Genomic DNA, 17,459 nt, shown 5'->3' on the forward strand with positions numbered 1-17,459 from the left:
CATAGTAAGAAAAGCACAGGTGTTACTAATAACATTAACAATGGCTCCGTTCTATACATGTGTCCAAGTGAGCCATATCAGTATGACAGTGAGCCAGCAGGCACAATAACAGGACCCTGAAACTGAAGCAGCTAAATGGATTTCAGCCATCATTCATTTGATTATTTACACCTGTGCTTTTCGTACTGTGACATGTGAACAATATGTCCTCTGTGAAAAGGGCACAGAAACTACTATGTATTTATTTTATGAATGTATAGTATGACACTTTTGTGTGACACTTTTTTGGACTGATGTTGAACAGGCTGTGTGGAGGATTCATTTACAGAAAAGAGAAGTGTTATTTTCTTATAAAAAAAGATGCTGACCATGATTAAAAAAAAATCTTCTTATTTTGAATGCCACGTTTTCTATCCATAAATGGAAATGGTCATGAAGAAAACCAACATTTATCAGTTCAAGACTACGGCTAATGGCTAATTACGCTGTCATATTAAATTTGTTCTCTTCTATACTCTTAACAGTTGAAAAATGTAGATTCCTCTTCGTTTGCAGATTAATTGCATACATTTCTGTACAGATAAAAATCCCTGCAGATTATCATTACACATCATCATCACAATGTAACAACCTTTCTGAAATATCTCTCCAACATACATTACACGTACAGTACAGTTTAATACACGCTAATTTAGATTATATTCCAGTGAAACTCATTTCTACCACGAGTTACAGTTCTTTCAGCTACCAATCCAATACAACAGGCCAGCAATAAAGCCTATCTTTGTGAGGTTTATAATGTTCAGTTTTTATTGACTTAGCGTGAGATAGACTTTGATTCAACTTGGTAAGTTTTGAGGCCAGTTAGTGGTGTTGTTGTATAGCATAATTGTATATTGAGAGGTGTTTCTAATATTTTGTCTACCCCATTTACACACAGCAGGAAGACAGCAATCTTAACCTTTACCTTGTTGCTTCTTTTATTCCAAAATACATTATAATGTAATGTAATGTAATTCTCCCTTGAAATATATATTCTAAATCTCAATGGAAATACCTGGTTAAATGTTGGATTAACAAATACCTGATGAATACACAATCTGTCCTGTTGGACTGTGCAACATATTGACATCGACAGGAGGACACAGACAACAGGTCACTAAATACTGATGCTAATTTGCCATTTGTCAAATGGCGAATGTGAGGCTTGTATTTTTCTCACCTTAATATTTCATTCTGTGTCTTTACACAAAAATGTTATATCATGGACAGGAAGTGTTTTAAAGTAAAATGGCCAGCAGATGTCACTACAGACCTGTATGTGAAATGCTTTCAAGCACCAGTGCTTTGAGATCTTTGTCATGTCCACCAGTGTTTCCACTTTTCTTTAAATTTTAATCTGTTTACTCTTCTGTTGTTTGTTGTCTGAACATGTGTTTTGCAAAAACTATTTTTGACATTTTAATTACACAAAACGGTGCTAAATAGATGCAATAGGTACAGCTCCATGCCTGCACAGTGAATTTAGTCATTGGAGAATGATCAAGACTGCAATTCTTGTCTTCTTTGGTGTGAATGTAGAATAGACTTGTAATTGGCACATATGATACTTTGTAGTTGAGAGAGGTCTGTCTTTTCAGAGCTCTTTTAAAACATGGGTTTTGTAGCTGACAGTCACCTCTCAGAATTTCCCAACAGGGATCAATTAGACTTTACATTATTAATATTTACAAACCTTTGGACACAGTCCTAACTGAAAAGCCAGACACAGAAAGCGACTAAATAATTGAATTCTTGACTATAGATTCAAAGCTGCAGGCATAACCAAGCAGCTTCTTTCGCAATAAAACCCTTCACTTAAACAATAAGCTTGTCTTCGTTCTATAAATTTGATAACCACTCTGCTGCTCTGATCTCACACCTGTGCAATCTTGTCAAACGTGCTGTCAGCCTCGTTTGGTATTGCACTGTTTTATGTGATCCTGTTAAGTGTTTCTTTATTGGTAAGAACACAAAGATCTAGACCTTGACCTTCATGACATAGTAGTCCCTGCCTTTTTCTTTCATTAAGAGTAAATGTATAACATGATTGTATTGTTGAGTCAGGAGTTAAAGTTCAGTGCAAATGTGGACACTAAAGACCAAGATTTCGACTCTGAGTCAGTCCCTTGATGAACCTTGTTTTAACTGTTTGACAGATATGTCTCTGAAACCTACACCTACTTTTACATCGGAAGGTCTAAAAAACAGTGTATGTCTGCATTATACAAGTTGTTAAAAGTAGAACATTATCACATTGTTTTTAGCCAGCTACGTGGACACGCAACTGGACATGCTATGTGCATTTATAACACATTAGCAATAAGAAAATGGTAGTGTCAACTATGTATGTAAAACTGCCAATATATAAATATGTACTGACTGTATTAAAAAAATGTGTTACAAATCATCTTAAATTTTTAAAAAATCAAACCATAGATGTTTCACAATGCAGCTGTTCTTAAGAACTATAATAACACCATGTTTTATGTACATTTCTGCGATGTGTTGGAAAGAGGAGCTCCATTGACTACATTAATCCACTGCCCCCTCACCCTAACCTAAACCAAATTCTGACTTCAAATGTACAATTGAACTTGAGGCATCCAGTTTTTCTATCCCCAGAAAAGTGGTGCCCCCAACAATGTCAGTGTGCTTTCAGGTTTGATGAGGAAACAGAAGCACATTTATTGCAAAGATATTAACAACAAAACAGACGGTGGAGTCTTAAAAAACACTTTTGCGTCACAGGGTCAGGGTGCACCACACTATGAAAAGTAACAAGTTTAAGGATGATATCAAGGTCATATTGCAAACATCACAGCTCAGCCTGCCATATTCAACAGCTAATACAGTAGATAGCATGCTACATTTTGTCAGATTTTAAAGGACATTTTAGGATATTTGCTTATTTATATCCTAAAATCCTATGGTTATGCAAAACAAATACTACAAATGACATCAGACATTACAAATAAGTGGCTGCAGTGCAATCTTTAATAGCTCCCTTTTACATTGCTTAGTCTACACAGGAACACTGAGGCCTACTTACAAGATGAGATGAGAAGATTGATACCACTCATGTCTCATGTGGTTTTATGGGGGAGAGCCAGGCCAGCTGATTCCAGTCTTTGTGCTAAGCTAAGCTAATCAGATGCTGGCTGTACTGTAGCTTCATATTTACCAGACTGATATGAATGTAGTATTGGTCTTCGAACTCCCATTTCCCAAAATGTTGAACCATTCTTTATGATATGATATAATAAAATTAAAAACTAGGCTACATGAACAGGTAATCACAGTCTAGTGTACACAAAACAGAGTACTGATGTCTTCATGGCTTCTCTCAGAGTGAAGTAGAGAAGACCGGTTATTTTGGGCACAACCTACTTGCAGCACTGTCAAAAAAGAAACAAAGCATTAAGAGGTTCAGTTTGTAGTGAGTCAGGATCAGTCTTTGTGCTTTATGTACATGTGTTTTGTGTTTTACCTTTGTAATTTTGTCCCACCGTGCAATAACGGCAAGAAGCGCAGTAAGGCACACCACCACTAGTCCTGCTAACATGGGCAGCAGTGGGAACTTCATGGTCTTTTCTACAGATGAGGAGGAAGAAGATGATCAAACCTCTTTTTCTATTCAACAGTGAGATGTGGCCTAAGCAAAATTGAGGAGTACTGATTGTGTGAACTGACCTGTTACTGTGACATTGAACATCTTGCTATGTTCTCCATAGATGGGAGAGTCCACTGTGCACTGATAGGTGCCTTCATGCAGGCTTTTCTCCACGAAATTGGCGCTTAGCTGGCTTGTAAAGCCATCATTGGTCACCGTGAAGCCACCTGCTTTTAGATCCACTGTGCTTCCATTCAGTGTCCAAGATATGGATGAGACTGGTGGATTGGCCCAGATATCACAGCGCAAGACTAACTCTGCCTCAGCTTCTACGACAACTTCCTCTGACCCAGAGAACTGTGGGTGATCTGAAGAGGAACATCACAGAGAAAATATTAATCCTTTTTTAAAACAAATTGGAAACGAACCATTTTCTAAGTCTGATTTAAATTGTTTTCTCTCCTGTGTTAATGACTTAAGAACAGGTTAAAAAAAGGTTTTGCCAGGATAATCTTTCTAAATTCCTTTTTTTTTCATCTGTGAAACAGGTGGGAAAAAAACTTTTGTTAGGTGAAAAAGACAGAAGCCTACTGCCAGAATCATTTTTTAAGTTACTTTTTTATTTTGCCATGCATTAAAAAGAGCATTCATGTTTCCTTCCAGGTGAGTTTCAATTTCTCCATGCACTCTAAACACATACAGTACATACAGTATATTGTGTGTTAGCACGTTATGTAACATTACTGTCATGTCTTTCTTTTGGCTACAAATGTATTTTAATCAGTGCTTCACCTGGAAGAAAACATGAATCCTTTTAGTCCTGTTTAGAACATGGGATAGAGGTGCACTTCAGGCTCTTGTGGCCAAAATGACTATTACAACAACAAACACTTGATCCTGATCCCGTGAAAAATGATTCTGACTAAAACTTTAGTTTTTAAACCAGATGAAAAAAAAGCAGCATTTTTAGCCATGCTAATGGCATGCCTCTATGGTTAGCAATGTCAATCTGTTGGTTGGTCTACCACTTTGGTCCAGAGTGAAATATCTAAACAACTATTAAATGAATTGCCATCACATTTTGTTCAGATATTCATGGTTCCCAGACAATGTATTCTAATGACTTTTCCTCTAAACTGAGATGGAGAACATGGTTAACTTTATACCTGAGAAACATCAGCATGTTAGCTGATGTTAGCATTTAACTCAAAGCGCTGCTGTGCGTAAGCACAACCTCACACAGCTGCTAGGGTGGCTGTAGACTCTTAGTCTTTATCTATTTATTTTGCAATTTGTTACTTCAGCTGTTACTTAACAAGAGTCTACAGCCACACTAGCGGCTCTGTGAGGCTGTACTAACACCAGCATGCTAACATGCTCTCATTTACAATGCTAACATGCTGATCTTTAGTAGGTTTGCCATATTCACCATCTTAAGTAGGTTAGCATGTATGCTAACACAGTACAGGCTGATGGGAATGTCATTAGTTTTGCAGTTTTGGTCATAAACTAATATTCAACAAAGTGAAATCTTGACCTGACGCTAGACGAAAAGTTAAGGGATCACCAAAGTGATTACAATTCTTTCTGCACAAAATTTCTGGCAATCCATCCCATAATTGTCAAGATATTTCACTCAAAACCACAACCTCAACCTCAATGTGGTAATAGAAAGGGATCACCAATGTCGGTAGGATTCATCCTCGGGTACTATAAATGTCTAGACAAAAAATCATGGCAGTCCATCCAATAATTGTTGAGATATTTCAATCTGGACCAAAGCGATGGACCAACAGAACAACAATGCCATCCGTAGCGTGGCAAAAAATTCAGTAAACCTAAAAGCAATATATTAGTTATTAGCTACTAGTATTACTATTAACATCATTCCAACATTTATTTGAAGGGACTCACATGTGACATTCAGGGTGACTGAGGCCCCAACTGTGGCATTTCTGCTCAGGTGGCAGGTGAAAGTGGCACCATTGTCTTCATAGATGACGGGTGTAACACACACTCTGCTGCTACCCTTCATATTTTCTTCCTTCAGACTGACGACAGCACCATTCCTCAGCCAGACCAACTCTTCATCGGCCTGACTCTCATGGCCTCCGTCAGCATGACAAACCAGAGACACAGTCTTCTCCAGCTCTGTCTGTATAACACCCTCACTGTTGACTTCTGGGACAGACTGGATCGTGACACCTTAGGAAAGAAAAGGGGGAGAAAGTGGAAACTTTAAGGGATGGCTGACTGAAGCAGTGAAAGCTTAGATTACACAAAAGTAGTGAGAAAAATCTTCTATTGGAATAATTTAACTGAAAGAAGTAAGTCTGTTAAATTCTTGCAAACCAGACATGCTTACCTAATGCCTGTGTTGCACAGTACAGGAGCAAATGGAAAAGAAGGGGTTTGAACATCAACTTCATTTTACTCTTCCTTGGATAAACCTGAAGGTAAGGGAAAGAGCATTCCTTCAGAGTTTATTTAAAATTCTCATTTAATTAATTTAATCTTCACCAAATATTCAGCACAGAAAAAAATATAAAGCTGTGGCTGTCATGGTTTTGGGTTTGTGTTCAGCTAGTTAGAAGGCCATTTTGAATTTATTTTCCAGGTAATAAAATGGTAATTTCCAACCTCAAAGAAAGTCTCCAGGCTACTTCCCTGCCTGCTAGTCTTCTGCCTGCACCTCAGCTTGTTCCTGCCCGGGGGCCAATTTTGGGGAGTACCTCCAGAAGGAAGCGTGGTTCCCGCCAACATCATGCCTCAGCGCTGCCCAGCTGCTCATCCTCACAGTCGCCCAGCTGCTCGTCCTCACAGCTGCCCAGCACCACAGAGACTCAGCCAGCGCCTCTGAGCTGTCATCAGTCCTGCGCCAGTGCTGCGTTGGTCTCCAGTTCCTGCGCCACAAGCACCGCAACCAAGTCCTGTCCAGGTTGGGCTGCAACCTCCTTGACTTTCTGTGCTGCAGCACACTCCTGAATCTCCTGAGCTGCAGCAGCCTTCTGATCTCCACCAGTCTCCAGAGGGACTTCGCCTTCACCGCCGACCTCCAGTCCGACCTCCAGAGGGACTTCGCCTTCGCCGTCGACCTCCAGTACGACCTCCAGAGGGCTTTCGCCGTCGTCACCGGCCTCCTGAGTTGCCCCAGACCGTCTGGTCATCTCCCAGACCTGCTCAGGCCTTCAGCCCTGCCTCCCGGTCACCCTCCTGACCTGCTCTGCTCATCTGTCCTGCCCTTGGACCGTCTGCCTGAGGTCTCCTCTTCAGACTTGTTTGTTGAAAGGACGTCTGGGAGCTGTCCCTTGGGCGGGAGGGTACTGTCATGGTTTTGGGTTTAGGTTCAGCTATTTCATGTTATTTTGAAATATTCTCCTTCCCTCATGTGTCTTGTAGTTTTGCTTCCTGTCTTGGTTTTCCTTTCCCGTGAGTTTTGATTGCCCTGATTAGTGTAACCTGTGTCTCGTTCTCTCCTCTACCTGACTGTATTAAAGTCTGTGTGTTTCCTTTTTCAGATTGTCTTTGTCGTTTGTCAAGCGTCCTGGCCTTGGTTTCCTGTGTGTTCATTTTAGACTATCTTCTGTTTCTTTTGGACCTTGTATGGATTTTTGGATTTTGAACCTTACCTGTTCCTTGTTGGATTTGTTGGCCTGTCTTGGACTACCTTCCCGATTTGGGCCTCTGCCTGCCTAACTATCCGTGTAAGCCTTTCTTCTTAAATAAATTACTGAACTGCATCTGCTCAGCCTGCGTTCCCTCGTGTTCCCTATTTCCCTGTTTTTTGACACCAACATAACAGTAGCTCAAGATGTGTTGCAGTGACACTCTGAAATTTATTTGCATTAATTAAATTATAACTTTATAGGCTTATGTCTTTTTTTGTGTTTTTATATTACCTTGTTTCCTTTCTTAATGCCTTTATTTTATGCAAAGCACATTTCCTAGTTGTTGAAAGGTGCTATAAAAATAAACTTGCTTTGCCTAATATTCTCAGTTGTTTTCCTCAACCTTGTTAGGCTACCAATCATCTGTGACACAAACAACAATACTTCACACGTTAATCATCTGTTTTTACCATTGGTATAAATTTCTTTCCTCTCTTTCAGTTTCTTTGTGAGCCAAACCTTTCTCCTGTGCCTTTCTAATGGGCCTAAAACAATCAAATTGTTGAACAGGCTTACAGAATACTTGAACAAAGACACGAACACAAAAAGGCTACTATTCCTCTGCTGTTTAAAGAATATGTAATGCATGACTTGTAAGCCAAGATGATCAAGCAGCAGTAATCCAATTTAAATAACAGTACATGAGGTAACAAAATGCTTGTCATCTCCAATTTTGTGCATGAGTGATGTATCAAGATGATGATGACTTTTTAAGCATTGGTTTAGGAGTCCAAATTCAGGAAAATGCTTTGTAAAAAACATTTTTTGTAAATTGTTTGCATCCTGAGGTGACTAAGAGGTACGTACCTGATTATTTCTTCTTATTCCTTGTCTGTGTTTTCTTTTCCCTGTGTGTCAATATGAGGATGTGGAGAACTGTCCCAATCTTAAGTACCTCTTATATGCTTCACATGCAGATGAGGAAACTTTTATAACTCCCCTCGCTGTTTCCAAATGAGTTTCTCATCATTCTACCTGCCTGTTCCTGTCAACCTGTCAACACCCTTCCAGTCCTCCCACCTCCTGATTTTTTTTTCTTTTTTATTGTTGCATACTTATAATGTGCAAACACAAGGAAACTTTTTATTGGCTATAGCCATGGCACTAAAACCTCTTGGGTGTGGATGCAAGGTTTAAAATACACATTTTACAGGCTCTTTTCATATTTTATTTTAATAGTTAAAGGTTTTTAACGCCCATGACGCATTGATAATGCAATTTGCTAATGTATTTGACAATATAGGCCTATATATTTGTTGATGAAGCAAGTCACTGTGGAAGCCAACAATTAGTTTTAAAACTTGTAAAAGTCACAACAAAATGTAAAATAACTTTTTTTTGTCTGCAAATATATATATATATTTATATAAACCTTATTGTTTTTTTTATTTCATTGTATGTTAACCTAATGTGAGAAGAGAACGGTGTTCAAGCTACTTTGATGTACCTGAATAAATAGACATGGATGTGATTATGAAGTTTGGGGGATTACTTCCTTGTGCACTCTGCTCTTTCTTCCTGGTAATGTCAGATGAATGACAGTACACAAAAGACCAAAGTAGTTTGTGTATTGATATAAAAACAAGTAATAAACTGCATCTTTGTCATAAGCTGATAACAAAGCTGTGAAGTACCAAATGCAGTAGTGCTTTCAAATTTGTACTTTAAACACCAGCGAGCATGTAAGGCTCTCCTCTGACAAATTCTTTACTGCACAGAATGTAATACATTTTCAGTTATCAGTTGTGGAAAGAAACTAAACACATTTACTCAAGAACAGGACTTAGGTATAATTTTGAGGTACTCCTTAAAGTGTTATGGCTATGCCGGAATCTGAGGTGTTTCTATGTGTTGTCCACTGTTGGTCCCTCTCCTGCATTATGTCTGTGTGTGCTGGCGGGGCACGGCCCCGGGACTCTCCAATCAGACAATGACACACCTGCACTGAGTTTGCACTTGAGTCCACCTTTGTAGATCATAACAGAACGATCTGGCCAACATTATGGACTCAGCAAACTCAGGCTTGCTCCCGCTCAATCCGGAAATATGCCAGATCGAGTCAGACTCACTTCGCCAGGCTCTTGCCACACAGGAAGTTCTCGTCGGTCAACACGAGCAACTCCTCCGAGATGTGGTGGAGAACATTAAGGCTCTATCCACACACCAGGATGGGAAGCCAGGTGGATCTGGTATCCCAACAGCTTACCAGCCCAGCTCCGGCACTCCAGCCCAGCCAGCTCAGCAATGCTCCCTAGTTTTTGAGCAGCAACCATCCACCTATGTCACCGATAAAGCTAAGATTACCTACATTATAGGCTTGCTCAGCGGCAACGCACTAGCCTGGGCCACTGCTTCATGGGAGACTCAGCCTGCCATTAGCTCCTCTTTCACTAGCTTTATCGCCGAAATGTGAAAGGTGTTTGATCACCCCAGGCGGCTACTACATATCTGACAGGGGCCTCGAAGAGTTCTCCATTGAATTATGGACACCAGCCACGGACTCTGGATGGAACGATGTTTCCCTGCAAGGGGTTTTTTTGAATGGGGCTGAGTGAACGCATCAAGGACGAACTAGCTGCGAGAGAGGAGACCACCAACCTTGATGTGTTAATCTCACTAGCCATCAAGATGGACAACCGCTTCAGGGAACGAAATAGAGAGAGAGCTAGCCGAGCTCAACACCAATCGCTGGCACCCGTAAGTCAGAGGTTCCCCCCTGGTCCACCAGCTATCCATTATTCAGACAACAGTTCACCCCCAGCCCCGCCATGTGAGGATCCCATGCAGTTGGGTTGGGCCCACTTGACGCCAGAGGAGCACTTCTGCAGAAGCAGGAATAACGGAGGAACATCTGTCTACACCCATAAACGCCAACACCTTGGATGGAAGACTTTTGGCCCTAGTCACCCGTCAGACGTGTCAGTCCTCCTGATTCTCTCTGGCAACCATCAGGAGACAATCCGGTTTCACCTCATTACCTCTCCTCACACCCCAATAATTGTGGGACAGCCCTGGCTCTGTCGACACAACCCGCACATCGATTGGACCATCGGCAGAGTGGTCAGTTGGAGTCCTTTTTGCATGTCCTCTTGTCTACAATCCGCTTGTATCCGCTTGTCCCCCTACAGAGGGAGCCCTCACCCCATCTGTACCTGAAGAGTTAGACTTGACATCCATTCCCACTGCTTACCATGACCGCAGCATGGTTTTCTGCAAACAGCAAGCTCTCTCCTTACCACCACATTGGCCGTACAACTGTGCCATCGACCTGCTCCCTGGAGCCCCCATGGCTTCCAGCTGGCTCTACAACCTGTCACGCCCCGAGAAGGAGTTGAAGCGCGTTATTTTTTTCCGGATTAGTACTGAATACCGGATTTTCCGACCTGAAAATGTGACCCACGTGAATCATGTAGATCCGAAAAAAATATTTTATGGTCATGCTAGCTGCTCTGTCCTCTCCTCTGTGTGTTTGACTGAGGGCGGGGCTCAGCTCCTACACACACGCACACACACAAGCAGCGGGCAGCAGAGCAGAGAGGCCATGGTGGAGACAGTGAACCAGGTGAAGTGAAGGTAACGTTTTACTCGAGTTGACGACAACTTGAGTAAAAAGTAGAAAAGTGATATTTCCACCTGCTTTGTCCACAGTTGTTGCTACAACCACAGCGTGCTTGTTAGACATACTGTAATTCTAATAGTTTTGGAAATAAATGCAGACATATGTAATGGTTGCTTGCAGATTTGCATATCATAGAAGACTGGATTACTGTCCTTGGCGGAGGTCAGTGCTCTGAGTGCCCTTCTAGTTTTGAAATTGCTAATTTAAGTGAGAGTTCCGTTCCATTACTGTGGTTTATGGAATTCCCTGCTCAGTAACCAAGGTAACTGTAGCAGGCTAACTGTCAAGCTTAATTTAGCTGTGTTTTAAAGAATTTCCAACAGGCAGAAACAGAATCAAAGACATAATGTGACCAAGCATAAATTTACTTTAATTCCAAAGAACATGTAAATGAAACAAGTAAATGGACTGCATTTATTACTCAAAGCGCTTTGCACTACATCAGCATTCACACACACATTCATACACTGATGGCAGAGACTGTCATGCAAGGTGCCCACTGCTCATCAGAAATAAAGCAAGTTAAGAAAATAATGTCTTACCACTTTCACTGTCTTTAGAAGCCAATAGGTTATTTGACAGAGGCCCAGGCTATATAAGCAGTGCATCTAAAGATCAGTTACAACCAACTATGGCATGTCTATTCCTCAGATACTACACAAAGCCTTTACATCCTCCACCCTACGGGTCTTCAGAGACATAAGTAATCCACTGGGCTTACCTGATGAGTTTCTGTGGGAGAGGCACAGCTTCAGTAGGCCCAGTATAGTTTACCTACAGATGGGTGACAAATTAAAGGAAAAACCAACATGAAGTGTCTTAGTATGGAGGCAGGCCACCACGTGGCCCCAGAACAGCTTCACTGCTTCCCGCATCCACCCAAACCTGCTTCTGTATGGCTACTTTATATTAGGACTGCAGGACTGCACCATGGATTTATCAATACACAGCACAGTTAGGCTACTAATATTTCAGAGCCAGGGTCAGGGCCATAGATTATAACTTGCACAAACCTCAGTCAGATAAAGGATCACTGAGTCAGACTAACAAATGAACATTCAAATGAACAACCCCTCTGCCCCTGCACTCTCTCTGCTACTAGGGGATGGAGAGGGGGGATGGCAGGTTAACAAGGGGGATTCATTTTGGTAATTGTGCTAACAAGGGGGATGACATCCCCCCTCATATCGCCTACTGTCCATTGGTGTTCAACTGGGTTGAGATGTGATGACTGTAAAGGCCGTAGTATTTTATTCACATCATTTTCATACTCACCAAACCATTTAGCGAGCCCCGGTGCAAGCATCTACATTTTATATGCTTCTCCACTCTTTTATTCAGGTTTGATTTGTGTCCCGTCTGTATGTAGTCTGCTGGAACCACACATAAGGAAGCACACTCGCCATAGCCAAGCCTTGACCACTGTTCAGTCTGTCTGCATAGTTCTTAGTATTCTTTGTAGTGATGTGTCAGTTGCGAATGAGTCGGCTTGTTTGACATATCCCACTTTTTAACCATCAATATGACAGAATATTTCTATGTGTTGCAGTTGAAGGATCTTGCATATTTATTTCTTTATTTCTTGCAACAAATGAGAATGTAACTTAGGCAATGACCGTCAGAAGTGGGACTATATGATGAGCCATTTTGGAGCTGAAAGAGCCAGCTCTCAGAAGGGAAGAGAGCCACAAGATCCGGCTACCCACAAAGAGCTGTAATTCCCATCACTATTTCTTTGTCTTTGCACAGAGATTTGCACAAGGCAAGATAATGTTGTTACTACCCACGGTTTACTTAATCTACTTGAACCTTAAGAATGTCATTATTTAACACTTATTCTGTAGGGGAGTTTAATGTAGTTCTGCTTGGGTGTATGCCGTACTTGCTCACACCCTACCGAGATCTAGCAACAGAAGCAGAGAGGGCCTTCAACCATGCCTACAGAAAAACCATGGCATGAATTGAGATGGTAGGGTTACTCCAGACAGGGCCTGTGATATCACCATAGCCTGTGCAGTCTTGCACAACATTGCCACCCTACGCTGTGAAATATTGCCCAGAATGTTGCTGGAGGAGCAATGGGAAGACACTGACCCAGCCCTTCAGGAACCCATAGATGGAAGAACTGTGAGGGACCTTTGCAAAAATACCTATTTCAGTTAATCCCCATTTTATTCATGATCACCTTTGTTTTGGAGTGAACCCTTTTATTTAAAAGCTTAGCATTTATAATTTAAGAAAAGAAAGTGTGCCAAAGTTGTTTTGAAGTTATTTATTCGTTCACTTGATTTGTTCAAGCTGTGAAGACAAAACAAAAAACATTAAATAAAGTCCAAACCATGACCTTCTGCTGTGTTTAGATTTATACATCTTTCTCCAGTTTTTACTTTCAGTACTTCATGTCCAGTTTCTGACTTTCAATGCCAATTTGCAGATTATGTTTGGAAATCGAATGGACATCCTGTGATGTGCCGATGCTGTGTGCGAATTATAAACTGCTCATTACTCCTGTTTCACTGGCAGATACCACTGCCCATCGGCATACTGGTGGTATGCCACTTTGACTATGCCGCTACTGTTAGGTAAGGGGAAACAAATATTGACAGGAAAACAGTCTTTTACAAAATGCCTGTCGAACAGCAGTGACACACCACCGGTCAAAAACAAATATCAACACATTCTGATCAGTCACCATGACTATTATATCAGCAATAGTCATACAGAATTTCTCACAATAATTTAGAAAAACAAAACCTTTGTTTATTGTATCTAAATATGAATTGATGCACTACATAGCATGTACAGACCTCTAAAAGCAACTAAAACGTGTAGGCCTATCTATTTTCCCATTTTAATATTCCTTATTTTTCCTATATGTTGCTTTTATCTTTTTATTCATTTATTTGTTTTTTCGCTTTCAATGTACCCATTTGTTATGTATGCCTGGTTTCTTATTTGTCTTGTTGTTTACCCCTTGCTCTAAATGTTGTGTCTGTATGTTGATTAAGACTCCATAATTATGTCTTCGACCGCTATTTATGTAGCTGTAACTGTTTGAACAGTCATGGTGACTGATCAAAATGTGTTGGTATTTGTGTTTTATTAACAATTTAATATCATAGCAGAAGTTGTCTAAGTGTGGCTGTACAAAATCCAAAACAATCCAAAACACATTTAGAGTGCACAGTGGAGACTCATTTGGTTAGTTACAATATACTATCAAACTACACAGTCCAGATTTCCATGACATGGGCTCATTATTGTGTAACAAGCTAATTATTCCATGAAATTTAAAATATAGGCCTATAATATATTACATACTAAGATTAAAGTTTTTAATTCAAGTTTATTGAGCAGATTCCAGACCAACAAAGCAAAAATCAGATGGACTAGTGACTGTTTTTGTGAGAGCATTTTTGTGAAGAAATGCAAATAATAGTCTATTAATAACTTATTAACCTGCATCATTGTGCTAAGTAAACACCAGAGCTCTTGAATTGTTTTACCATGGAAAAAGCTACTACAACACAAAATAAATGCCAATATTTTTAAAATCTGATATGTGTGGTGTTTTCAGGCCTTATGACCAGGACCAGGACTTTTAACTTGTATTTACTATAGCCAGCAATTGCAACCAGAAGTTAGGAGGCAAAACCGGAAATTAAAAAAATGGGCAGCTGCAATACATTGTCATGTTGTTTTCACATTGTCATTTGATACATTATTATTGTAAAAATATCCATTATAGCTGCGTTTAGGCTAGCTGGTGAGATATCCTTGGCTAAAGCTAAATTACCCAATTTGGTTGCTCCAGCATCTTAGTAAGTGAGCTTGTTATATCACATAAATGAGGCTGTAGCCAAATCTTAAATCCTAATGGAGGGGGAAAAAAAGCACCAGATAAACTAGTCCTGCTAGAAGCTAACAAGCCAGTTTACCAGTCTCTGCCACCTCTGACTCTGGTGGAATTCACATGATGGCTAAGCTAATCTTACCTTTAGCTTAGGTAAGATTAGCTTAGCCATCATGTATTAAAAGGCAGAACTTTAAGGCTTTACAACTTATATATTTGTTAAACAGTTTAGCTAACTTTCATATTCACAATTTCTGTAGTTAGGGCTCTGGTATTGGTGTAGTGTAGTGGTGAATTTGAGAACAACAATTAATCCAAAGAAATCCAACAGTAGCCTATAATAAGTTTTAATAAGTTTTGGTATGGTGTGGGTGATTGTCCAGTCTGATGCTGTTACTGTTACAGTAGCAGATGTGTAATGCAATTAATGACAAAAAAGGTGAAGATGAAAAGAGGATTAACATTACATTTTTAAAAGCAAGCAGAACACTGTAAGGGGGAGCCCAGGTCTGGACACTATGCTCTTTAGGACATGGACAAACATGTGTATGTGTTTGTGTGTGTGCATGTTTCCAGCTGCAGCCCTCCCTCTCTTACCCACTAGAGTGAGGCATTGACCAACTGAAAATGTTTCTTCAGCTGCAGGTACTTACGGAGACCTACAAATTATGATTTTAAATATACAGTAAGCTTCATTTTTGAGATTTTCAGTGTATTTCTGAGAAATGTATTTCTACATCATTTTTTAGAGTTATTTGTTATCTGCTGTATGTGTTGTTTGTGCACTCTTACTTTAACATTTGTAACTTTATATGATGTTTTTTTTAATCTGATTGTATTGTTTTTTCCCACCAAACCTGTTTGGACTGCGTGCAGAAATCCATGTAGCTATTTTCAAAATACATAAATATTTTGTCCTAAAAGACCAATAGACTATATTACGAACAAATGTCTCAGTAGCATTACTAACCTTAATATCAGACTATTGTGTGCTTACGATAATATCAGCAGTCAATATGGTGTTTGTTAATGGTGGATATCTCCTCGTATGTAATTTCTGAAAAGAAAAAAGGAGCCACGTCATGCATTTGCATATGATAAAAGGGATTTCAATACACTATGAACAATGGATGTTTTTTATCAACCACTTTGTAACTCTACATTACAATAGACTTAGACTTAAACATAGTCTTACAATAGGTAAGACTGATTAGAAGGCAGTAGACATATCACACTTGGTTATCATTATTGCTGTTACTACTTTTATATTAAATTTTGATTTCCCTTTGACCTGTCTCAACCCAGAGCACACATTTTAAGCTTCTTAAAATGGTAGGCCTGTATCTGCTAACCCCCTTTTTCAGTCTGAAAGCTTCTTATACTTGCTCTCAAAAAAATCCCTTTTGTGATTTTGACTGAGCATAGAAAGTGCCAGTTGTATTAGTCACGCCTCCCTCAAACTTCCAACTTCTTTGTTATTTTCTTATGTATGCAGTGAATTTTAATGCATTATAAGCTTTGGACTTTGTATAATCAGTACATAATATTCAGTCTATGACACCTTCTTATAGGCACTCATAAAAAAAAAAAAATCCCTGTGTACGGTCAGATCAAAGATTAGCAGCATTTGCAACATTCGTAGATGTGGGAGAAGAGTGTGTTCTTGCCTAATGTGATCTTGCACAATTGACTAGCTAGTAACATATATACTAGATAGACACATGCAGTGATGTCTTATTTCTCTCTCTCTCTCACACACACACACACACACACACACACACACACACGTAGCCTCTTCAGCTGTAATGTGCAAGCTGATAGCTGTGCTTGTGACCTCTCTCATACTAAAGCTCAAGATCTGTCTGGACTTTGCCACAGAAATTGGCTAAAGGTGAATTTAGCCATGCTGTTATTACAAATGATACACATCAACTGTGCGCTTCCTGAAACTGTTTTTTCTGAGAAGCTAAAGATAAGTAGCAGTGATTAAAGCAGTATTGTTATTCAGTCATTTATTAACATATATAAGTTCAAGATTCCTGTAGATGCTGGTGAATAAATGTTTAAGTTACAGAGCTCTGTCAGGACAGAAATGGATGATAGGAGGTTTGTGTGCACGTGTGATTATGTGTGTTTATGTGTGTTTATGTGACAAGCACATGAGGAGGGCGACCCCGGAGATAAAGTCAGTGGTCGAAGTACACTCAGAGGCAGATAACATCAGTGGCCAATACGTGCACACACACAAACACAAAACAGCATGGATGCCCTGTAAGTAATTAATCAAAGCATGCAGAGTTCATGCCATCAGAGCTCTTTGTGTACACTGTGCAAACAGGAATTCCTCATCAGATTACTACTGAGCCCTGTAAGACCACACACACTCACACACAGTCACACTCACACCAAAATATGTTAATGAAACATGTTCACAAAGCACTCAATCACTGTATATACAGTACAATCGCTCAAACACACTGTATTCCTTTCCTCCCTACCAAGAAACATTCAACACCACTTCTTTGACCTTTGTATCCACAAAAAAGTATTTTGTTCTTTTCCACTCCCTCTGTCACTCCCTTTTTCCTTTTCCTCTCTCCTTTATTCATTCTCTTGCCCCTCCCCCTTCCTCCAAACCACATTATTTAATCAATAACTGTGAAGAAG

The 17,459-nt window shown here is 40.0% G+C and overlaps 1 protein-coding gene across 1 annotated transcript; it reads right to left on the bottom strand.

The window, feature by feature from the left end:
* Window positions 1-3,014: 3,014 nt before the first annotated feature.
* On the bottom strand, window positions 3,015-8,288 carry tmigd1 (transmembrane and immunoglobulin domain containing 1). Its single transcript, XM_044221839.1, has 6 exons — window positions 8,128-8,288; window positions 6,018-6,102; window positions 5,567-5,857; window positions 3,733-4,020; window positions 3,530-3,633; window positions 3,015-3,437 (listed from the first exon to the last, which is right to left on the bottom strand). The coding sequence occupies exons 2-6, from the start codon at window positions 6,079-6,081 to the stop codon at window positions 3,426-3,428; spliced, it is 759 nt and encodes a 252-aa protein (XP_044077774.1). The 5' UTR covers window positions 6,082-6,102; window positions 8,128-8,288; the 3' UTR covers window positions 3,015-3,425.
* Between the last annotated feature and the right edge of the window lie 9,171 nt (window positions 8,289-17,459).

The sequence above is a fragment of the Siniperca chuatsi genome, linkage group LG14, assembly GCF_020085105.1.
Source record: "Siniperca chuatsi isolate FFG_IHB_CAS linkage group LG14, ASM2008510v1, whole genome shotgun sequence".
NCBI classification, from domain to species: Eukaryota; Metazoa; Chordata; class Actinopteri; order Centrarchiformes; family Sinipercidae; genus Siniperca; species Siniperca chuatsi.